The sequence below is a fragment of the Podarcis gaigeae genome (assembly GCF_964106915.1).
Source record: "Podarcis gaigeae genome assembly, chromosome: 13".
Classification (NCBI taxonomy): domain Eukaryota; kingdom Metazoa; phylum Chordata; class Lepidosauria; order Squamata; family Lacertidae; genus Podarcis; species Podarcis gaigeae.
This window is the reverse complement of record NC_139689.1, coordinates 48,511,616-48,536,179: the sequence shown is the minus strand read 5'-3', so window position 1 is coordinate 48,536,179 and position 24,564 is coordinate 48,511,616. Positions and strand designations below refer to the sequence as shown.

General features: G+C 42.3%; 1 protein-coding gene across 1 annotated transcript; it reads right to left on the bottom strand.

Moving 5' to 3' along the window:
* Positions 1-674: 674 nt before the first annotated feature.
* On the bottom strand, positions 675-24,022 carry CENPC (centromere protein C; the record flags this gene model as incomplete). Its single annotated transcript, XM_083709240.1, is given in 17 exon segments — positions 675-751; positions 2,562-2,652; positions 5,090-5,244; positions 5,628-5,717; positions 6,793-6,882; positions 9,468-9,572; positions 10,957-11,022; positions 12,033-12,103; positions 13,391-13,458; positions 13,460-14,735; positions 15,761-15,952; positions 16,251-16,380; positions 18,140-18,239; positions 19,108-19,202; positions 20,465-20,532; positions 20,907-20,953; positions 23,756-24,022. Coding segments are annotated over 17 exon segments (2,733 nt in total). The 5' UTR covers positions 23,768-24,022.
* Between the last annotated feature and the right edge of the window lie 542 nt (positions 24,023-24,564).

Here is a 24,564-nt window from a genome sequence, read left to right as displayed (position 1 = left end):
TAATTTAAGAGGGATGTGGTGATTCCCCTGGTCTCGGCAGTGAGATTTATAGAAGGTTGGGAAACTGACAAAAAGAACCGCCTTACCTCAGAACCCAAGTATTAAGACTTAAGCCAGAGCTTTCCAAACTTTTCAAGTTGGTGACACACTTTTTGGACATGCATCATTTCGTGACACAGTAATTCAGTTTTGCATTATTTCGTGACATGGTAATTCTGTTTTACTATCAACATGCAGGTTAAACTAACTCCTTTCCAGCCCCAGGAGGAGCACAGGGAGCGTTCATGTGACACACATACACACTGCAGCCAACACAGTAACATGTCGCGACAGTTTTAAAAGCTCTGACTTTAATACCTCAAGGTTTACTTTAAAGAACTGAAGGAAATATAAGCTGCATGTTTACCCTCTTGTTTAGAAGCCTGCATATATATATGCGTAAGTGTGTTTACTGTTTCTTGAAATAATTCTATCTCCTGACACTTCTTTTGTTTTACCAATTTTGTTCTTAAAATAAAACCTTTTATCCCTTTAACTTTTCATAAGTCTCCCAGTGCCAGGGTTTTCTTTAAAGAAGCAAAATAGTAAGGGAGGGCATGCCTCATTTTATCCTCAGTGGAGACTCAGGGTGGGCGTGAAAAGATTAAAGAACCCAAGGAAACTCTACATTTTTCTTACCTGCTTCCTTTCATTTGAGTGAAGAGGACAACACATTCTTTATTCAAGAGATTACGTAGGTTGTACACGTTCCCTACAATTAAACAGAGGGATTCCATTATAGGACAAGTCTACCATTTTATAAATGCAAAAATCAGATGGTTTTCATTTCACTTATAGTTGGATATTGGTGGGACATGCATTGTAATGGACCTGCTTCCTAAATATCACCACTTTAACAGTGTGCTGTCCAAAGCTTAAAGGACACTGGAGAAGTCTTTGGGTCAAATTAAAAAAGATCTAGTACAAATACAAGGGATCTTGATCCCCCCCACCTGCACCCCCATTTTTGCCAAACACTTCTCTGTGCCTTACCAAATTACATTTCATTCTGATTGGCACATTAGGGGCTACAGTGGGAATGGAGTGAGTGGGGAGGGGACCTATTATGTGACTAGAGCTCCACACACAGTTCTTTGGATACAAGTCTTTTTGCTCAATTTATTATTACTATTATTCTTTATTAAATCTGTATACTGCCCTTCAGGGATGCGGGTGGTGCTGTGGGTTAAACCACAGAGCCTAGGGCTTGCCGATCAGAAGGTCGGCAGTTCGAATCCCCACGACGGGGTGAGCTCCCGTTGCTCGGTCCTGGCTCCTGCCAACCTAGCAGTTCGAAAGCACGTCAGAGTGCAAGTAGATAAATAGGTACCACTCCGGCGGGAAGGTAAATGGTGTTTCCGTGCACTGCTCTGGTTCGCCAGAAGCGGCTTAGTCATGCTGGCCACATGACCCAGAAGCTGTACTTGGCCAATAAAGCGAGATAAGTGCCACAATCCCAGAGTCGGCCACGACTGGACCTAATGGTCAGGGGTCCCTTTACCTATACTACCCTTCATCCAAAGATCACAAGGTGGTTCCCAACATAAAAATACAAAACTATGTTTCCTAAGTACCACTTCCTCCATTGTATCCAAGTGCAGAACATTTTATACTGAATTCAAATAATCAATTGCAAAAGTGTCAGCATTAATTGTAAAAATAGCTAACCCCACACCTGCTGCTCTCACAGCCTCCCAAAAGGGCTACATCAAAAGGGCTACATCAACCCAGTTTAAACAACAGCTTGGGATATGGGGAGCAAGGTCTTCTCATCAGGTTAGATGCTTCACAGCTGACTGCCTTACTTCTCCTCCAAAAAGGCAGAGGCAGCGGAATGGGAATGATGGGGAGGCTTCTCAAAAGTAGCAGGAGACGAAACACGGCTGATTCTTCCTCTGGTCTCCTTCCAGGTGTTGTGCAAAGAGGTAAAGGAAAGGTGCATTCTTCCAGTGCAGGGACACTTAATGTTGCTCTATGCTTTGCAGAAAGCACAGAAGGAATAGCAGGAAGAAATGCCGAACTACTCTCGATTCCTCTCTTGTTTCTTCAAAGGAACACGTGAAGTGCCCCTTAGTCATGCAGTCAGACCAGGGGCATACGAAGTGGGGGGAGGGCCGCCCCAGGTGCCACTCGGGGGGGGGGGAGGTGTGACAAGATGGCCCCTACCTCCCTCCAGCTGTAGAGCGGCTGAGGGGGCACGCAGTCAGTATGGGCGCCGCTTGCGCAACATCCATATGGGCTGCCACTCACATGGTGACCGTACGGGCTGCTGTACATGCACACTCTGTACGGGATGCTGCACATGCGCACTCCGTATAGACGTTGCATATGCGCCACTCGGCGATTTGCCCCGCCCCTCGGCGTCCTCCCCTGGGTGCCGGAGAGGGTTCCTTTGCCATTGCTCAAGAAAACAGGATAATCTCCTTCCAGACACTTATTCTCCCCCTTCTGCATTCATCTTCACCTTAGCCCTTCCCCCTCTCGAAAACGCTCATCATTTGGCAGATGATCGGTACACTTACCCGGCGGGATAAAAAAATAGTCTCCGGCAGTCAGACGGTAATACTGGTCATACAGCATCAAAAGGAGCTTTCCGCAAGAAATGTGAAAAACCTTCAGAAATGAAAGCCATAAAACGTTACTTCAGTTTTCATCTTAAAACTTGTATAAATAAAGTATCATCAGGCTGTTAAAAGCAAGTAGATCCAGCTTTTAAAAGCACAACAGTTTATCCACCCAAACAATGGTTTTGGATACTTTTGGTGCTGTGAATGCCTGGGCTCTCCTGAAGGGGTGGATGGGTGGTTGAAGGGAACCAATATCCTGAGCAATTTCCTACGGCAGACCTTTCCACCGCCACTACTCGGCACAGAATCAATACACTGGGGAGGTAATCCAATCTCTGTACAGCTTTACCTGCTGGCATTGCATTATGAGAGAAAATACGTTTTCTTTTAACGAAAAAGCAAGCTGCCCTTGCTTCAAAGGGGAAATCCATAAAGTAATGAATTATTAACTCAGCAGCAGAAGCTTATGGCGATGGGAAAGCGAGGAGTAAATACACCATGCATTGCAAAGAGTGTGATGGATTCATTAACATGTACAGTCATTTTTGCCTTGTTAATGAAAGAGGTGAGGGGGCAGAGTTATCTCTGCCACAACCCCATGTGGAGATTGCTCCAATAATTTTCCTTGTTGCATTAAAAAAAAGGGGGGGTCTACCACAGGAAGCCATCTGATTTAGCAGTGTTCTTATGTACTTCTTAACAGAACATCTTGAACTAGCAATCTTAGAACTAAAATGTATTATTTTTGTGTTTCTTAAGATTGTGATGGTTTTGGCACATATACACTGACAGAGTTCTGTTGGTGTACTCTGAAGTGACTGATTGTTTGCAGTTGTTTTTTTCCTCTGTAATTGTGTGATACATCAAAAACAAACTAAAATGCAGAGTTCTAGTTTTCACAAATTAAAAAAAATCTTTTCCATCTTTTATCATATGTAAGGCATAGTGCAAGATTCAATGTAGCATGAGCAAGAACACACTCAAAAATGGGACTTCTAATTTTTCTGCATCCCGCCCCCAGAGCCCTGCACAACCAAATACCTGTTTCAGAGGATTGAGGGACCCTCTGGAGATTTGGGGGGCAGATGGGGGACAGGAAGGGCAAAAAAAGAGAAACCAGAAATCCCATTGCACAGATGGATTTCTGCTGCACAAGCAGTCAGACGTCACTAGATGTCAGCCATTGAATTTTTGCAAATGCATTTCAGATTTCAACTGTAAAACGTTGACTGTGGTAAAAAAGGTAAAGGTACCCCTGCCCGTGCGGGCCAGTCTTGACAGACTCTAGGGTTGTGCGCCCATCTCACTTAAGAGGCCGGGGGCCAGCGCTGTCCGGAGACACTTCCGGGTCACGTGGCCAGCGTGACGAAGCTGCATCTGGCGAGCCAGTGCAGCACATGGAAACGCCGTTTACCTTCCCGCCAGTAAGCGGTCCCTATTTATCTACTTGCACCCGGGGGTGCTTTTGAACTGCTAGGTTGGCAGGCGCTGGGACTGAGCAACGGGAGCGCATCCCGCCACGGGGATTCGAACCGCCGACCTTTCGATCGGCAAGCCCTAGGCGCTGAGGCTTTTACCCACAGCGCCACCCGCGTTGACTGTGACTAGCCTGTAAATTCCAGTGACAATCTGTTTTCTGTTTAAAAGTGATGGGCACTCGGACTAGATAACAATTAAAAGAAAACGATTCCACCGTTCTGCATTCAGCTGAATGGATGGTGGATCAACACAGGAAATCGATACCCTTTGTCAGGGTATCTCAAACTTCTGAGGCACATTATTTCCCGATTTCATTAAAAGCCCAATTCTTTTTTCCATGAAACTGGCTGTTTAGATCAAACATGCCTCCTGACTGGAAGCCCAAAGCAATGACTCATGCAGAGATTCGGCAAGCAGCCTCCTCCAAGGTATGTAATTCTGTTGTGTTTGCAGTAGGATCAGCATAAATATAATGGGCAGTCTCCTCAGTAAGCAGGTGTTTGGGGCTTATAGGATTGTTTAATCATTTAAGATTTCATAATACATACAAGTGTCGCAGCACATCCTTTGCCCTGCAGAGCCTTGAGATACTTGACCACAGAAATGCACATGTCATGTAGATCAGTGATGTCCAAACTTTTTTCCAAAGAGGGCCAGATTTGATAAAGTGAAGGGCCGTGAGGGCCAACTAAAGGGCCAACCAAAGTTGTTAACCTTTTTTTAGGACTGAAGTTGTTGAGGGTTTTTTTTAAAAAAAATTGCTCCAGGAAATAAACTGCCACAGGAGCCGGACTGAACCGACCAGCAGGCCGAATTAGGCCCCTGAAAGAGACTTTGGACATGCCTGATGTAGATTGACAACTGAGAAAAAACAGTTGCTCCATCTCACAAGAGGGAATATTAACAAAACTGGTAAAATGCCAATAAGATAGCATATACAGGAAAAATGTGAGAACATAACAATTCCATGATGCAAAAACATATACAATTTCTGGTATACTCACCAGTGTATCTGTGTGGGAATACTGAAATCCCTTTTCTTTTAATGGCTTTAGTATCAGTTTGCCGGCAGAAAAGAAAGGGGTATTCAGTTGTTTGTATATGGACACCGTCTCATCATTGATGAAAAGCAAATGTGAATTACTCCTGCTCACACAGTCTGTTACAAAACCAGAAAATAAATACATGACTTAATATTCATGGGAGATGACAAGGTCAGATAATGTACACTGCAATATAACATGTGCTATCTTAGTCGTATGCAAAAACCTGCTTACTTCATCAAAAGGTAATCATGCAAAATTCTGCGGCGCACTGAAAGTTTGCATTGCAGTCAATGGCAAAATCCGAGAGTTGTAATATTTAAGGTAAGTACACTGTATTCAAAAAGTGAAATATGAAAAGCAAAGGAATGATACAAGCAGCTCTGCATGGGGAGGGGGGGGGGAGGGTATATGCAGATCATGGTTCTTGAAACGGCCACAGAGCAAGTTTTCAATATACTTGCTATTCATACCTTTAAACCTGTGTCACATTACTCACCTAGAAGAACCTCTTTATTGGTATCTTTATCAAACACAACAGCTGGCTGAGAAAGACTTTTTAAGGAAACAGTTGAGTCGTCGGGTACGTCTGCAGAACAGAAGTACAAACAGAATTGGATCCCAGGTCATATAGTGGTTACCCAAGAGGCAGGGCTGGAAAATTCAGTCAACTTGACTACACTTCTAGATGTGAGCTTTTGGAATAAATAGTCTTCAGGATTAAGTCCACGCAGGTTGTAAGTGTTCTTTGCAAGTCTCATGAAATCTTCCTCTAACTGCAGTTTGTCTAAGTCACTGCTCCTTTTCTGATCAGGAGTTCATACCTGTACTTGTGCAGAGCTTAGAAACTACTTGAAAGAAGTTACAGATAGGTAGCCGTGTTGGTCTGCCATAGTCAAAACAAAAAAAAATCCTTCCAGTAGCACCTTAAAGACCAACTAAGTCAGTTCTTGGTATGAGCTTTCGTGTGCATGCACACTTCTTCAGATACACACTTCTTCAGATTCTTCAGATTCAGCGTATCTGAAGACGTGTGCATGCACACGAAAGCTCATACCAAGAACTGACTTAGTTGGTCTTTAAGGTGCTACTTGAAAGCAGTGAGGCTGTTTACCTCTGCCAAAGCCCAGCAAAAAGTTAAGAGATGTGCCCCCACCAACCTCATATTTTAGACTGAGGCAGATCCTATGATTAAGAAATATGCTTGCCACTGGCAAACTTATTTGTGGGTCACTGAAAGCGGATCTTAGACAGTGAAGGGCTGTGAATTTACCGCAGGTTGACTCAAGTAAGTTCATAATATTGTTAAGGCCTTTGCTCTGGTCAGCTCAAGAAAGCTAAGGCCATATATAGAGACTCCTTTGATTAATCTTAACTATTAGCAGAGATGAGGTTTCATAAATATCTTTATCTGCCAAAGTAAAAATTACATCCATATTCTAATTAAGCACACCAGTGCAGTATTTAGCCTTTGGAAGTTTTCTTTAGAAAAAGGAAAGACTGTTGCAAGGTCAGGACCAACATCCGTCCATTTGAGCACATAGGATACTATACAATTAGATGTTAATAGTAAAAGTAGTATTTGAACCTTTGCTATCTAATGAAGGATACTTGGGGATTTTTTTCCAGTGCCCCCCATATACATATATAAATGATTATCATACCAAACTCCAGAAGAGGTATTGTCCTTTTAGGTTTTCGTTTCCTGGGTTCTCTCTGTTCAGGTGATATTACCCCATCAACTACAAAGCCACCTGAAATAACAATTAATTTTAAGAATCATTTCTCATAACCAGCTTAGATTATTTTTGTGTGAATCAAGGGATGATGGAATAACTTGTGAACCACTAGCAGATTAGTTCTTATCATGTCCAATGAAGAAAGCAATCTCCCATTAGGATGATAATGATAATAATAATAATAATAATAATAATAATAATAATAATAATAATAATTTTTATTTATACCCCACCCTCCCCAGCCAAGGCCGGGCTCAGAGCGGCTTACAAGCAATAATAAAAACAAAATTAAAATACAACATTAAAATATTGAAACATTAAAATATTAAAATGTAGCCTCATCGCAGGAGAAGGAAAAGAAAAAAGAAAGAGGGGGAGGGAATCAAATTGGCTCCAAGCCAAAGGCCAGGCGGAACAACTCTGTCTTACAGGCCCTGTGGAAAGAAATCAGATCCCGCAGGGCCCTGGTCTCATGAGACAGAATGTTCCACCAGACCGGAGCCAGTGTTGAAAAGGCCCCGGCTCTGGTTGAGGCTAATCTAACTTCCTTAGGGCCCAGGACCACTAGGGTGTTGCTATTTATGGACCTTAAGGTCCTTCGTGGGGCATACCAGGAGAGGCGGTCCCGTAGGTACAAGGGTCCTAGGCTGTGAAGGGATTTAAAGGTCAAAACCAGCACCTTAAATCTGACCCTGTACTCCACCGGGAGCCAGTGCAGCTTGAAAAGCACTGGGTGAATATGTTCCCATGGCAGAGACCCCGTGAGAAGCCTCGCTGCAACATTCTGTACCTGCTGGAGTTTCTGGGACAGCTTCAAGGGCAGCCCCGCGTAGAGCAAATTACAGTAGTCAAGCCTGGAGATGACCGTCGCATGGATCACTGTGGCCAGGTCAGGGCGGGAAAGGTAAGGGACCAACTTACAAGATGTAAGGATGTCTTACAAGAAACACAGTTCAGTACTAAGTGCCTCTTCCCAGGATTCTATTTCACAATTCCTTGATCATACCTCTCAAACTGATATTGGGCAAGAGAATAAGTTTATGGGGTGGTTTTCTGGATTTAAAATGACTCCTACTTGTGGCAAACTGAGTGCTGTCTGAGAATTCCACATTTGGCACTCCTGTGGTCAGACTCCATTTTACTTTAATGTGTTAGTTCCCCATTCTAGCTCCCTTCTACAAATAAGAATTTTCTTCTTGAAGCAGGAGGCGCACAGATTTTTTTAATCATTACCGCCTCTCTTTTATGTTAGCTTTATTAGCTACTGCATTAATTTTTTATTACATTCACAATAATTTTGATTAAAAACACTATCATCAAAGTAAAAATAATATTGACAACGGATAATAGAAATAAGATCAAATATAAACTATTACTCTTTGTAGGAACTACGCAGACATGTTACCAAAACCTAAATTGCTAATTAAGCTGTATACTTTCTGATGTCTTTGGAATAAAATGAGATCTTGAAATTATGCTTGTGGGTTAAAAATATGTTCATAAATTCTGGCTTATTTAAGGAGTGAGAGTTGCATGCCTGCTGTTAACTCTCTCTTTACCAAGCTGAGAAGAAACAGCTTGAGACTTTATTCTTGTGCAAAAATGAAAGCTGTAGCGGCATTTTTTGTATTTGCCTGCTCAAGAGATATCTCCCAATATGTCAGGGCAAAAGAGCAAGTGTAAAAGTGGCCAGAGATCAACATATTTAAAGAGCACCGGTATACATGTTGAAGAATGCTATAAAGCACTCAAAGTCCCCATGGTTTTCAAATGCAAGCAACATGAGAGGAACACTCAATAAAGGGGAAATAAAATAAGTGGTGCCCTTGCCACCTTCCAAATGTTGGAGGGCAAGTGTCTGCAGCGAGGAGCCTGATGTGGTCCTGCAGGCTAAAAGGTAAAGGACCTCTGGGCAGTTAAGTCCAGTCAAATTTGACTATGGGGTGCGGCGCTCATCTCGCTTTCAGGCTGAGGGGGTCATGTGGCAAGCATGACTAAACCGCTTCTGGTGCAACGGGACACCGTGACGAGTGCTACAGCACATGGACACAGCGTTTACCTTCCCACCGTAGCGATACCTATTTATCTACTGGCACTGGTATGCTTTCGAATTGCTAGGTTGGCAGGAACTGGAATCCCGTTGCATGGATTCGAACTGCCGACCTTCTGATCGGCAAGTCCAAAAGGCTCAGTGGTTTAGATCACAGTGCCACCTGCAGGCTACCACACCATTTAAAAAGCTTCTATCACCAGGGTCCTAAATAACACAGAGAAACTACATGAGCCCTGCAGGCTCCCTGCTGCAGATAAGTCTGCCTTCCAATATGTGCATGGCAACAAGAATGGGCATGGTGAGGTAACAGAGGGGGCAGAGCTAAAACATTCTCCACCGCCCTTCCTGACACAAGGGAAACCACTAATATATAGAGCTATAGAAATGAGATAAAAAGAAATTACAATGCCATGCATGACAAAATATATATTTATTTTTTACACTGAGCTGACTTTTACTTTTAAAGCATTCCCCAACAACCACATAGGGCTGCATTGCATTTGCCACAACCAGATAACATATATGAGCTTTGTATAGAACCTCACACCTGAAGGTCTCATCTTGTATTTCACACGTTCTCCTCGCCAGTACTCCAATGGTTTAAGACGCATTCTTTTGGTCCGGCGAATATTGGGCGTGTTGGAAGGCAATACTAATGAACAAGACAGGTAATGAGAAGCAGATTTAGGTTGGATAAAAACCCAGAAGCGGAATAAGAACACACATACAAGGATGAAAATAATGTTTGGACCTGCCACACACTTTATAATCCTGCAGCTTAAAATAATAGATGCAGTTTAATGCAGTGTTAGAAAATTATTATTTGTTTTTCTTCCTCCCTCCCCCCCACCCATGGAATTTGGATCAGTATATCTGCCTCCAGTCCCACTTTAAACTTTGCAATAGGTTAGAGAGGCTGTGAGAGTTAAGGTCAGCTAGCAAACTTTATGAACCAGCAGTTTAAATGATATCTGCACACTCAAAGGTCCAAAACTACAGCCACTACACAATTGTGGGGAGAGTTCCTACCACCCCATATTGTATTAACCAATTTTTACAGAGTTCAATCAGTATTTGCACTGTCCTCTCATGTATTCTTGAAAGACCTACATTGGCTCCCAGTACGTTTCCGAGCACAATTCAAATTGTTGGTGCTGACCTTTAAAGCCCTAAACGGCCTCGGTCCAGTATATCTGAAGGAGCGTCTCCTCCCCCATCGTTCTGCCCGGACACTGAGGTCCAGCTCCGAGGGCCTTCTGGCGGTTCCCTCACTGCGAGAGGCCAAGTTACAGGGAACCAGACAGAGGGCCTTCTCGCTAGTGGCACCCGCCCTGTGGAACGCCCTCCCATCAGATGTCAAAGCGATAAACAACTACCTGACATTCAGAAGACATCTGAAGGCAGCCCTGTTCAGGGAAGTTTTTAATATGTGACATTTTAGTGTATTTTTCATCTTTGTTGGAAGCCGCCCAGAATGGCTGGGGAAACCCAGCCAGATGGGCGGGGTACAAATAATAAATTATTATTATTATTATTATTCCTTAACGGTGATGAAGTGGGCCTAACTTTAAAAGAGCAGAGCCATCTAGAAGTAGGTGGCAGGTGGAAACATCTTCTCTGGCCCTTTGTCTGCAGAGAACTGACACCTCTCACCATTTCTGTCTCCTGATGACCTTTAGTCAGCATGCAGTGAGCTGCTGGTACTGAAGTTGGCCCAACCAAGGAAAGTGAGGCGGCATGAGGCACTGAGGCCAACCTGAAAGCAGTCTAAGGCCCACTGGTGGGTCCCAGCCCTCTGTGTGAGAAACAGGACACTAGGACAGTGTCCTCGTGCTGTTTGACTAAGTGAACTGCCACAGCAGCCATCACTGGCACCAATTCAGAATAAATGCATGCATGCTCTCTCTCTCTCTCTCTCTATATATATATATCCCCAGTTCTAAGACTGGCAATATGCCTTCTTAACATGCCATCTTGCAGACAGAGAGATCAAAGTTCATTTGATGCAGTCTTCATTTAAAAGAAAGAAATCTTACTCATTTTGCGCTTCAGTGCATTTAAATAAGTTACACCTTCCTCCTCTTCCAAGTCTTCAGATTCATCTAAATGGTAAAATACAAATGAATTCGTATTTTTAATATCCCATCTCTCCCTCCAATCAGCAGAGGGGTAACACAAATTAACTGAAAGAACCATAGAACAATAAAATCATAATCAAACCCACAACAGAACACAGTAAAACCCACAACAGAACACAGTTTTACCTCCCAGCTTTGAGCCATCCACTGGAGTAGAATTTCTACCCTTTTATTACTGATGAAAATATTAAAGAGTAGCAGGCTCAGAACAGAGCCCTGTAGGAACCATTGGTGAGCGCAGTTTGACTCATTTTCCAACCAACTGTGGATCTACCTGATCTTCTGGTCCATCTTTAACCAGTGTGCCAACCACATGTGGGTAGTCAATGTGGTGCTCTCCATATGTCCTTGAGTTACGGCTCCCATTGGTCCCAGACAGTAATGACAGGAATTTTTGTATAACATTTGAAGAGGACCTGATCAGCCCTACTTGCTCTACATGATGCCCTGGGTTTCAATGACCGACTCATTCAAAGGGGCACCAAAACTATTTGAGTACTTTTCAGTGTGTTATAGCCTTGATATTTGGCACATGTTTAGTCCAAGAGGTCCAGATTATCGTAAAATAGATCGTTTTAAAGAGGGTGTCATGATTAAAAGTTCTTCCACAACCTCCGCAAAAGCTGGGACTTGGCATACATTTAGCCCAAGTCACATTGACTGCAAGAAAACACTGGAAGTTGGAAAACTTTGTAGTGAATGCTCAGAGGAGAGGCTAACATTTACCTCACAATGAAGGCCAGCACAAAGCAAGCGAAGCCAAACATGAAACACAATGTTAGGGCTGTGGTAGTTCAATTGCCTCTTCAGGATTAGGCCTGTGACTGCTTCATCAAGGAACAAGCAGTTATTGCTTGAAGGACACAAGCGCCATTTACTGGCACAGAATACATACATGTCTGTTTACAATTTCGTACACAGATATACAGCAAAAGGAACTCAAAGAGCATACCAGACCAATCAATAAGCCATACCTGATGTTGAATCCTCCCTGTTAACAGCAGTCTGATGTTTTGAAGAAGTTTTAATTTTAGAAACAAGGCCACTTAAAAGAAAAGAACAATGGTAAAATCCTTAGAGAGCAAAAAAAAAATCAGAACAATTTAAAAGTACCATACTTTTAAATTAAATTAAAAGTACCATACTAAAAGAAACTGTATGTAGAAACAAGAAGCGTTTCATAGAAAAAAGGTGACAGGCAACGAGAAATGGTTAACTTATCAAGAACTATTAGAGTGGACTCAAGGGTTTCTTGTATTTAACTTTCCCCTAGGTTCAATTCTATTGCTTTTCATAACCTTAAACATGGCCTAAGGCATCAAGGATGAACTGCAGGACTGAAACTGATTTGGATATGGTTATAAAATTCTAGGTTAGGAGCAAAGGAAGAAACACAACCCTTATACTCCACGCCATCAACTGCAGCAAGAACATATAGTGGGCTCTATGAGCAAAGGCAAGGGACGCGGGTGGCGCTGTGGGTTAACCACAGAGCCTAGGACTTGCCGATCAGAAGGTCGGCGGTTTGAATCCCCGCAATGAGGGGGTGAGCTCCTGTTGCTCGGTCCCTGCTCCTGCCAACCTAGCAGTTCGAAAGCACGTCAAAAGTGCAAGTAGATGAATAGGTACCACTCCGGCGGGAAGGTAAACGGCGTTTCCGTGCGCTGCTCTGGTTCGCCAGAAGCGGCTTAGTCATGCTGGCCACATGACCCGGAAGCTGTACGCCGGCTCCCTCGGCCAATAAAGCGAGATGAGTGCCGCACAACCCCAGAGTTGGTCACGACTGGACCTAATGGTCAGGGGTCCCTTTACCTTTACCTTAAGTCACAAGGGGCGGAGCCAGAGAGAAGTCAGTTGCATACACACCACACACTTAAAACACACTTCTGCCTCCAAAGGCAAAATTGAAGCCAGGACTGTCCCCCCTCCAAAAAAAAACCCCTACGTGACCACCCTCACTTGTCTGAAGCTGGCCTTGCCCTCCATTATGCTTACCAGATTCACTTCCAGAGCCCTTGCACCACCTTCCCAAAGCCAGGTAAGAAAGGTAACACTTTTTTTCTTGGCCTCTAGGAAGGAGGCATGAAGGCTCTGCAACCATCCCAGAACCCAGTAAGTGAGGCAAAGGACTTAAAAGCTCTTTCTGTGGCAGGTTCCACCACCCTCACCCCCCCCCCCCAATTTACTTATTTTTTTCATTTTTGGGCCATTCACCTAAGGTCACGATTGATTAGTAAATTACATCTAAGTGAAGTGCCCATTGTATTGATTTAATATTTATACACCCCCAGAGTCAAATTAACATGCAACATAAATGGATGAAAGCACTTACTGCAAGGAACGTGTATTGCTGTTTTTTCGTTCCATAGAAGTATTTAATATTTTTTCTGCCACATACTTACTGTTCAGAATAATCCTCTTGGTAGAAGACAATTCCACTTTCTTGAGCACTTGCTAAGGACGTCGGTCTTAATTCCCGTGGCAAAGTCTTCCTTGGTTCGCTTATTGGTTCACAGGGGCTTCCACCCCCTTCAGAACTTTCGTTTTCTGAGATCGGCTCTGAAACCGGCACCCTGTTACTTCCTCCAGTGGCTTCACCCTCTTCACCACACTGTTCTTCTCCTCCATGCTCGCTTTCAGAGCTATCACTTGAAACCAGCACCTTATTTTTCCTTCTAGGTCTTTTAACAATACTCATTGGGGTTTCCAAATCTTTTTGAGATAGCGTTCTTTTAGGCTTTCGCCTCTTAGCTGATTTGCTGCGTGACAACCTTTGGGCTGTATGTGTAAGGGACTGCTTGCGCTTTGATAATTTCCCCTCCCGAATAGGAGCAGGATCCTCAGCGTCTATAGACTTTTGACGCCTCTGTGGGGACACAGCTGCAGGTGTGCATTCTTGCCTAAAATCTTCGTGAATTTCAACCGATGGCTTCCTTTTTGAATGTCTTTGTTTCATAGGTTTTTTACTGCAAGGTAATTGCTCACCTTTACGTATCGCAGACGATGGCACTTTCAAAACTTCGTGGCCTGAAGAATGAATCCGTTCTGAGTGCACCTCTACAGGACTTGCAGAATCCTGGCAGCCTTCATCACGTGATACCACAAAAGGCTTAACTTTTGAGCAGCTCTGCTTCACAGATCGCTTACACTGGGATGACTTCTGGGCTGTACTTACGATGGCCTGTGGCTGCAATGAAAAATCGTCGTCCTGCTCCTGTAAAAACAGAAGGTCCCCTGCATGGCTTCCACTTGCAGACACTTGGCAATCCTCATTGCCTATACCGACAGATGTCTCACCTTTGGAAAGTGTTTGCTTTCTTACTTGTTGGATGGTATTTACAGTTAGCGGCGAGCGGCCGCCTTCCACAGCGATTCTTTCATTAGTCCTTGAAACATTCTGCATTCCGTTAACAGTTCTTTCAGCAGCGTTAATTAACTTCGCTTTGCTTTGCTTTGTTGGCGCTGGTGTAACAAGATTCTCTGATGCCCTTTTATTTTGTCTTCTGACACTCTGCTGCTTAGCTCTTTTCCCCCCTTCAGACGATGCAGATATTAAGTTGACTTTCTGTTGCTTTTTGTTCCTTGGGGATGTTGAAATCCAGGATGTAGAGCTCAATCCAAAGGATTCCTCTATAACAAACTCGCACTCGTCTTCTGGCTCTATACTGGCTGTATTTCTGGGAAGGAAAGGTAGGTGCTTGATTGCTTACATATCACCAACAGCAAGAAAGAAAGCAAAACAGCCCCACATACCCCAAATGTTATTCTCAGAGATGCTTCTGTTTTGAGAATACACCCAGATATTTTCCAAATCAGTAACCGTTTCATGTTGTATTATTCTAAGTAAACTTCAAAAGGTTTAGGTCCACAAATCAGGCACCCTGGCTTCTGATCTGCTTCACGTTTTAAAAAGTTTCTGCATATATATATATATATATATAGGAAAATGCCGGCCACGAGAACTCTTGCGTCGGGATTTCAAAACATTCATTTTCCCCTCTCTCCCACTTCCTCCTTCCTTCCATCTGCTTTCTGACTGGTTAAGACTTACAGCTTATAGATTTCCCAGAAAGACCATTTCATGTCTTACTCCTTGGCATAATAATAATAATAATAAATTTTTACTGTATTTATACCACACCCTCCCCGGCCAAGACCAGGCTCAGGATGGCCATATAAATACAGTAAAAACATTTAAAAAACAACAACAAAAAACGCAAAAAAAAAACCAGTTGATTAAAATATAAGTTAGAATACAGTTTAAAATGCATCTTAAAATGCAGCCTTGCTTTAGTGGTACCCATAGATCAAAGCCATAAGGACAGAAAACGTCAAATATTTACCGGGGCCAACTATCCATGCTGGTCCTACATGGGCCAGCAAAAAGAGCCAAGGGAAAATTTATATACAAAATCCCATATAAGGGATTCCATCAATAAATAAATAAATTAACGAGGCCGGGGGGGCAGGTCTTGTTGTTTGGGCAGCATACACAATGTCCAGGCTTGTGCCCCAGGGACATCTCTTCACTCCTGTTAACTCAGTGATTTAACTTCACCCCCAGAGGCACACTCCATTGTTTCCCGAGACAGACGGAAGCCAACATAATTCGGTGCCTATGTTTCAAATTACAAATGCTCAAACACCTTACACAAAACTAAAATACAGTGATATTATGCTTCCAGTACAAAACTTATCTCACCGTTCTTTAGAAGATCTTGTCATGGCGTCTAATGATGCTGCAGACTCTGGTATTTTCTTTTGACAGGAAGAGATAGCAAAACATGCTGAAAGCTCCTTTGTTTCTTTCCTTGCACGATGCTCCTCAGATTCTCTAGCATCTGTGCTACTCTGTAAATCTTTATCAGGTGCCTCTTCATGCCACCCTGGGCTCCTTTGGGAGGAAAGGTAGGATATAAATCCAATAAATAAAAATAAAGATGCAACCAAATTTGGGGGGTGAATTAAGCCGCGTTGATATTTTGGTTTTCCAGGTTTATCTCAATACTCTGAAACAACCTCTGAAACCCAGTGCACCATTACAGGCAAAACCAAGTCCTTCTTCCAAGCCAGTCCAAACATGTATGCCTTCACTTATACTATAGAAGTTGGCCATTTGTTTACTCGTCAGTGTGATGTAAAGTGGGAACATAAATATTGCTGCACAATATTTCACTTTCATCAGAGCTTACATTTCCGTATGAGATTTCTCTTTGTCCTCATTCAGGAAAGCAGGTATTCCGAACATCACCGGGACATCCTCATCTATGGAATCCACATGCTCACTGCTTGGTGTTTCAGCACCTTTTAACGTTGGCACATCTGTTTTAACGGTGGAACAAAACGAATAAACAGAATAGTGATAATTGTTACTATTTCCGATCTAAGAACTATTCTCATTCCACACTATTATCAGCCAAACATTGCCTGCCCAGACATTTTTCATTATTGATTTTTAAAGGATGTTCGTTGTGACATTTTTTTTAAATTGGATTTGTATTCTCCTGCTCTCCTCCAACAGAACAGTGTATATTGAAACATTTAAAAGCTAAAGCTGCAATGATGATTAAAATTGTCTCACTTAACCGAAAGTATACCACTGATTATTCCCACCTTCCCACTGCCTTTTGAAGGGGTGTGCTTCAGAAGGACAGAAGGTTCATCTTATTTCAAAACATCACTGAGGCTTCTGCATGGCCTGAAGGGACAAGGTGATGCTGTTGACAGATGAGCTCTGTCATCTTTTGAGTGGTGGGTGGTATAAAGTCTCTGCACTATGAGAAAGAGGATGCCAGAGTTGGCGGGAACTTTGAATAGCCAAATAGGCAATGGGGGAACAACTAGGGGGTTACTGTTTAGATCAAGAGAAGTTACACTGGGGTGAAAGGCGCTGCACCTAGCTGGCCACATCTGAGAACAGGTTACATTTTTCTTTCCTTTTCAGGAAAATATGCCTCAAGTAATCAGAAGTAGCTACAGTGGTAGCTTGGTTCTTGAACTTCATTCCTTCCGGGAGTCCATTCAACTCCCCAAACCGTTTGCAAACCAAGGTGCGGCTTCCAATTGGCTGCAGGAGCTTCCTGAACTCAAGCAGAAGCTGTGTCAAAAAACGTTTGCAAACCGGAACACTTACTTCCGGGTTTGCGCCGTTCGGGAGCTATTTTGTTTGACGACTAAGCCGTTCGAGAACCGAAGTACGACTGCATTTTGTGTTGTTTTCCAATTAAGTTTTGGAATATTTCAATAAAGATTTTCTATCAACATGGCTTGAGGGCATGTTATCTTTCATTTTTAAGATAATGCAAAGATGAAATATCAAAACAAATCTCAGACTAGAAACAGATAGGCCAACATCAATAGAAACCGAAAAAGAAGCAGAAGTGAAGACCTGTCTCTTGCAGCGAGCCACCTAACCTCCAAATGTGGCAGGCCCCCCGATCATCACCTCAGACAGATTCCAGGTTTATACAGGAAAGGTTGGACCTTCTCATATAGATGCTCAGACTTCAGGTGAAACCCCAAAGGCTATTTTGTAGTTATGGGGTAACTCAGTTCACACATGGCCCCTATGTAAGCTGTACAATGAACAGCTGAAGGATTTCCAAAATCCCACACACATACAGAATAAGGTATTTAGTGTGAACTGGAAATTCAGACCTGCACATTTGTACTCAAGTGGGCTATTCTGTTCAATCTGTCCTCCACCTGCCGCCCCCATGCCATTTTGAAAAGCAAAATTTCATGTGGTTTCTATGTGCTCCATTTCCATTTAGTTCTGTTCTTTAGCTCCCCTCCCACCTCCTTGCCCCCAGAAATTTTGGACTGAAATGTGCTACCCCTACATTTTTTTATAATAAAACTCACCTCTCTTCCACTTCCCTCACTTCTTACATGGGGAACGGAAACAAAGTAGAGATCGGAACTGCTACGTTCACTTTTCAAATTATCTGGAAATGATCTATGTTTAATTTCATATTTTTTTTTGGTACTTCAGTACGTTTTGGTAGCATTAATGTACAAAAGACCGATGTTTTAATATCCTCACCCAAATGACTACCAGTTGAAAAATCATGCTGCCCACCTGAAATCCTGTCATTTTCTTCTTCTGGTGGTAAGATGTTGGTATTAAATACATTCTGCACATAGTTAATCTTATTTGGTTCTGGCTCTATCTGTTCTTCCTGACAATCAAAAGGGCAACATAATAGAAAAATACACTGTTAATAAACACAATAAAAACAAGCTTCACAAATAAAATGATGTTTCTGAGATTTGGGCTGCCTATGCTGGCTATCTTATACAATATCAATCTTAATACAGGAGAAAACACACACAGTGTGAACATCCATGTTGAGGCTACACTGTTGTGAACAGCTCAAGGAGCTCATGGCTCCTGCAGTAGTCATGGAGCTGTCCCAATTTTTCATGAGTCTAACCGACGTGGTAAGTTACGGAGGTAGTAGAGATCACTAGCAAGAGCACCTCCTGAGTTATGGAACTCCAAAAGAGTCATCTATTGCCACATTTCTTATCTTTTTTGTGTCAGGCATAGCGCACACACACATATCATAAGTCGCAATATATTGCCAGGTCAAAAATTGTGAAACCAATATCATGATACCAACACTTGGTCAACGGTTCACCCACAGTTTTGTCTGAATTCAGCTTCAGTTTATTAGCAACCATTAAAGATGTTACAAATCCAACAGAGCAGAACAGCAGCTAGGATTTTCTTTTCAAGGCAGCCGTGGCTCTGGTCTGCAGATCACTTTTCCCTCAGATTGGCTCATATGGGCTCTTAAATTAGCTTATATGGGCTGAAGGGGGTAATGTTATCAAATAAACCACCAATAACACCATGTCCATGTCTGAATAACACGGGTTAGCAAAGAAAAAGAAAATTTTAAACCAGCAGCATAACAGAAGTGTCACTTTTTCAATCGAATCAACTTCAGCTGACCAAACGTGACTGGATATGTTAAATGACATAACATACATGGATACATGGACAATCACAAAAAAACCATATTAAAAAGAGAAACAGCTTACCTTTCTCCCATGAGATAGAGTTTGACTGAAGTCTGAGCAAGGGGATGAGCAACATGATATGCTTGGGGAGCATACTGTATTTTCCTCTGCACAAGCTAAAGAGATTGGGGGGGGGGGGGGATGGTTAAGTAGAAAAATCTAGTAGTACCCGCTCGTTGGTTCTTTTAGCTAGAAAGGGCACAAATATCCTAAGTCAAAATGCCATTTTTGAGGGATTCAAAATTGTGTTTGCCAACCTGCCAGGAGTGGAAAATATAACGAGTAAGATTCCTCATGAGGAATACGACTGTGTGGCATGAAGCTTGTGGGACAATTCTACACAGAGCTCAGCAAGCCCCCCGATTTAATGGGTTTGGGTACATCTCATTCTCCCCAGGACTGGGCTCTTAGCACAGCAGCAGGGAGCAGCTTTTTACAGACCATGAATTAGTTGATGACATGATAAATCATGGGTAATTAAAAGCAAGAGCTTCCAAATTTATTTTTCTGGCCATGCTGAAAGAGGGGAATGGAAGCATATGAGTCCAGGAGAACACGCTTATTCATGTTTCTCTAAGCCATAGCTTACTGTGACATCTGAACAATAGTAGTAGAACCTTAACAAGTATCAGAGAGAAACTGATCTAGAAAGCTCAGAGAGGCTCCCAATTCATGTCTTCCTACACCACTACAAGCACATCCTCTTTTGCCTTTGGTTATACAGGCAACAGCCGTTTCAGGCACATCCAATTGATGTGTGCATCGTGCCAACGCTGGAAGTGGCCAGAAAGGGGTGTAATAGGGGTGTAGTGGGCTTACATGCACTCTGCTGACACATGTGGGGATCAGGAACACAAACCCCACTCAAAACGTTCACTACCTGTATTTAATTTAGCATTTAAGATTTATTTATTTTTTAACGAACCAAGTGAGTTGCCTATGAGATTGCCTACATCCTGCAATCTTTAAGGCACCATAAATCTTATTGTTCTTGGAAATGTGGAATTCTTTTTCACTTTTGTGGCACATGGGCAGGAATTTAAACTACTGTAGCCCTTTAAAACAGCCCTTTAAAAACAGCTTTTAAAACACAGCACATTTATACGTTCTGGTACAAACAAGATGTGAAGAATTTGTGGATTTGGCCCGTGGTTCTGACTACAGAATCTGATAGGTTCAGAAACTGTGGCAAGCTTTATTGTAGTGGGATTGAACTTTATAGCTGACACGAAAATAATGGTTCACTACCAATCCCATCCACAATTTGTGGAATCATGATCAAACTATTTTTTTTCAGAACAGTTCACATATTGCATACTGCAATTTTGTAAAAATATTGCATACATTTTGTAAACGATTCACAAAACAGGTAACTTACATGTAAAGCAGTCTTGTATATATTTCAATACATTTTCTCCTTGCTGTATATCAGGAACTTTATTTGGACTGGCAGGGGGGGGAAACAAATGATATGAGTGACTTCAAAAATTATTCCAACCTGCAAATATTGCCTTCTCAGCATATTGATAATGCTGCATTATACAAAGCAGTCAAACAACAGTGATTTGATTTCATGATGGGATATGCAATGATTGAACTCTATTTGAAAAGTGGTTTACTATTCATTAGGAGTGGGGATATGTTCAAGAAACACAAGCTCAATCATCAAATTTCTTAGGTGTGTGGAATTAGTAGCACAGTTCTTTTGATCCTGGCTGATATGAAATACTGACATATGAGACACACTTAACTATTGGAAAGCTATCCACATTTTTGGTTGCTTCAGAATAATAGAAGTTTAATAAACAAAAGTTAATTACCCTTGTTTGTTGCAGTATCTTGCTCTGTAGTTATCTTTTAAGTGATTCTGATGACAAAAAAGAAATAATTCTTATGAATATGCTTCTTGAAAATGACAATATTTATTGCAGTAATCATATGTCACGAAGCTATACAAAACATAATCAAGGCAACTCAAGGCTGCACACAAACAGCAGAAGTTTGAATAATCATAGTGAAGGAAGAACCAGCTTTAATAGAAGTAAAATTATACATTCAGTAATGAACAGTTTGAAAAAGCTGTCCTGTATTTGAAGAGTGATACGACCTGACTTGCCGTTAGGCAGAGTAAGGCAGCTGCCTCTGGCAGCTAGAGTGTCATGAAAAGGCAGCAAGTTGTTATTTCTTTAATTATTGTTGTATTTTCACTTCACGGGAGAAGGGAGGCACTTGTGGGATGTTCTACGTCAGGTGCCAAAATAATTTGACTCACCTAGGGTACTAAATACATTGTCTCAGCGACGAGCTTTTTATTTCTTGCTCTGCCTCCGGCAGAAAGATGTTTTAGCATACATTATACAGTGGTACCTCGGATTACATACGCTTCAGGTTACATACGCTTCAGGTTACAGACTCCGCTAACCCAGAAATACTGCTTCAGGTTAAGAACTTTGCTTCAGGATGAGAACAGAAATCGTGCTCTGGCGGTGCGACCGCAGCAGGAGGCCCCATTAGCTAAAGTGGTGCTTCAGGTTAAGAACAGTTTCAGGTTAAGAACGGACCTCCAGAACGAATTAAGTGCTTAACCTGAGGTACCACTGTAATCTAACTCAGCTGGTATACTTTCAATTGATGGTAAATCTTCTAAGACATTTAATTTGGCAAGCAGAACCAGGTATGGATGTCTACTATCCATTTTATTATATATTATGCGACTGGAACTTCAGGATGAGGCAACACACTGTAGTCAAAAGAATACAAAGTCTCAGAAGTGGGCATCATCCTCTATGCGGATGAGGTGGGTTGTTACATCTCCAATGTAAATATTTCAGGAGAAAAATCAGATGAGTCAGTAAATGAACACAGAGCTTTTTCCAGATGCACCTTGCATTTAGTACTAGATCTAGTACAAATTTACTAAATAATGAGTTCCTCACACACCACGAAACTGATACTAGAATCATAGAATCATAGAGTTGGAAAAGACCACAAGGGCCATCGAGTCCAACCCCCTGCCAAGCAGGAAACACCATCAGAGCACTCCTGACATATGGTTGTCAAGCCTCTGCTTAAAGACCTCCAAAGAAGGAGACTCCACCACACTCCTTGGCAGCAAATCCCACTGTCAAACAGTTCTTACTGTCAGGAAGTTCTTCCTAATGTTTAGGTGGAATCTTCTTTCTTGTAGTTTGGATCCATTGCTCTGTGTCCGCTTCTCTGGAGCAGCAGAAAACAACCTTTCTCCCTCCTCTATGTGACATGCTTTTATATATTTGAACATGGCTATCATATCACCCCTTAACCTCCTCTTCTCCAGGCTAAACATGCCCAGCTCCCTTAGCCGTTCCTCATAAGGCATCGTTTCCAGGCCTTTGACCATTTTGGTTGCCCTCCTCTGGACACGTTCCAGTTTGTCAGTGTCCTTCTTGAACTGTGGTGCCCAGAACTGGACACAGTACTCCAGGTGAGGTCTGACCAGAGCAGAATACAGTGGCACTATTACTTCCCTTGATCTAGATGCTATACTCCTATTGATGCAGCCCAGAATTGCATTGGCTTTTTTAGCTGCTGCATCACACTGTTGGCTCATGTCTAGTTTGTGGTCAACCAAGACTCCTAGATCCTAAATGTCTATAACTTTACTACCACTACTAAACCTTTTCGTTATACAATTAGTGACAAAATGTTCATCATATATATATATATATATATATATATGCAGGTTTTGGTGTCCTCGGGTGTCTTCCCGTGTAAAAGTTGGGGTGTCTAGGCAACCCCAACTTTTACACGGGAAGACACCCGAGGACACCAAAACCTGCATTCCTGTACCCGTGAAAATCTACGAAAGCATATATATATATATATATATGAATATGAACATATATATATATGTTATTAATATATGATGATATATGATATTCATGATATATGTATGTGATATATGATATTCATGATATATGTAGTTATTCATATATGATGATATTCATATATATATATATGAACATATATATATGAGAACCATCTCAGGGACACTTGCTATTTTATGCCACCTGTCCATATTGGTGGCTGTTTTTAAAAAGGTAAATGTGACCAAAATTCAAGTTTGTTCCCTTTTGAAAGAGCCCAGCTTCCCTTCCAACTTTACTGCAACTAAATCTGCTCAGGTCGCAGAATGAAAACGTTGGAGCTGGGAACATTCTGCCTAAAATGCGAAGGACCCACAGTTTAATAATAATAATAATAATAATAATAATAATAGAAAAGAAAAAGGGGGGTTGGGGAGATAGATATCCAATGAGGTCAGGACGCCCTAGTAACCACTGGCAGGCCCCCCAAAAAAGAAAGAAACCGCTATAGGTTAGTTAACTCCATGTTACGTCAAGCGAACTTTTGCGGTTCGAATACAGTCGAACGAGGGGCGAAACTGAGGCGAAACTGTCACGAGCGAAATCGCCTCACGAGAGGCGTAGCCAGGATTTATATTAGGGGGGGGGGAGGGTGGCGCGATTGGTCAGTTATTTAAGTATTGATTTCTAATTATTTCCTTGATTTTTTGAGGGGAGGGAGACAGCTGCCCCCCCGCCGCGCCCATGTTAGCCCCCTCCCTGCCCCCCATTTCCCACCCCTCCCCCTCTCTCTTCCCCCTCACCGCCCCCCCCACCCGTCTTACCAGGGAGTGCATGGCGGCGACGTTCGGGCAGCCGTGAGGGGAGGGGCTGCCGCCTCCGCCGCGCGGGACTTTTCCTCTCCTTCAACCCGGTTTCAAAAGCTCACCTCGGGGGGAGTAGGAGGCCGCTCATTGGCCGGGCGGGTTTGTGGCGTCATCGGAGGAGGCGGGGTCAGCGGCGGCGCCACTAGCGACGAGGGAAGGAAACCGAGAGGCGGAGGCGGTTCCTTCCCCGCCCCGCCCCCCCAGTCCCGAGAAAAGAGCTACTGCGCGTTTTCTGTGCACAGACTCGCGCGCGGAAGGCGATATTGCGGGTGTGCTGCAGGCGCCGTGGGGCAAGGGGGCGAGTGGGAGCGCGGAAAGGGCATCCCTAGAGAAATGGGAGGGGGGGGAGGAGACCGGCGGGGTTGAATCTTCTTCTTTTTTAATAGGTAACAATTTTTTTAATATATAACTATTTATTTATTTTCCAAAAATAACAATAATAATAATATAGGGGGGAATAATTAATAACCAAATTAAAGCATAAATTGAATCTTCAAGGTCTCCAAGCCAAATAAGTAGTACTATAAATAGAGGTTTCCTAAACTTCCTCCTCCTGAGAAAGGTGAGATTAGATACATAGAAATATATATATATATATATATATACACACACATATATTATATTATATATATATATATATATAATAAATACAAAATATTATATATATATATATATATATATATATATATATAAATAAATAAAATATTATATATATATATATATAAAATAAATATAAAATATTATATATATAAAAATATATATATAAA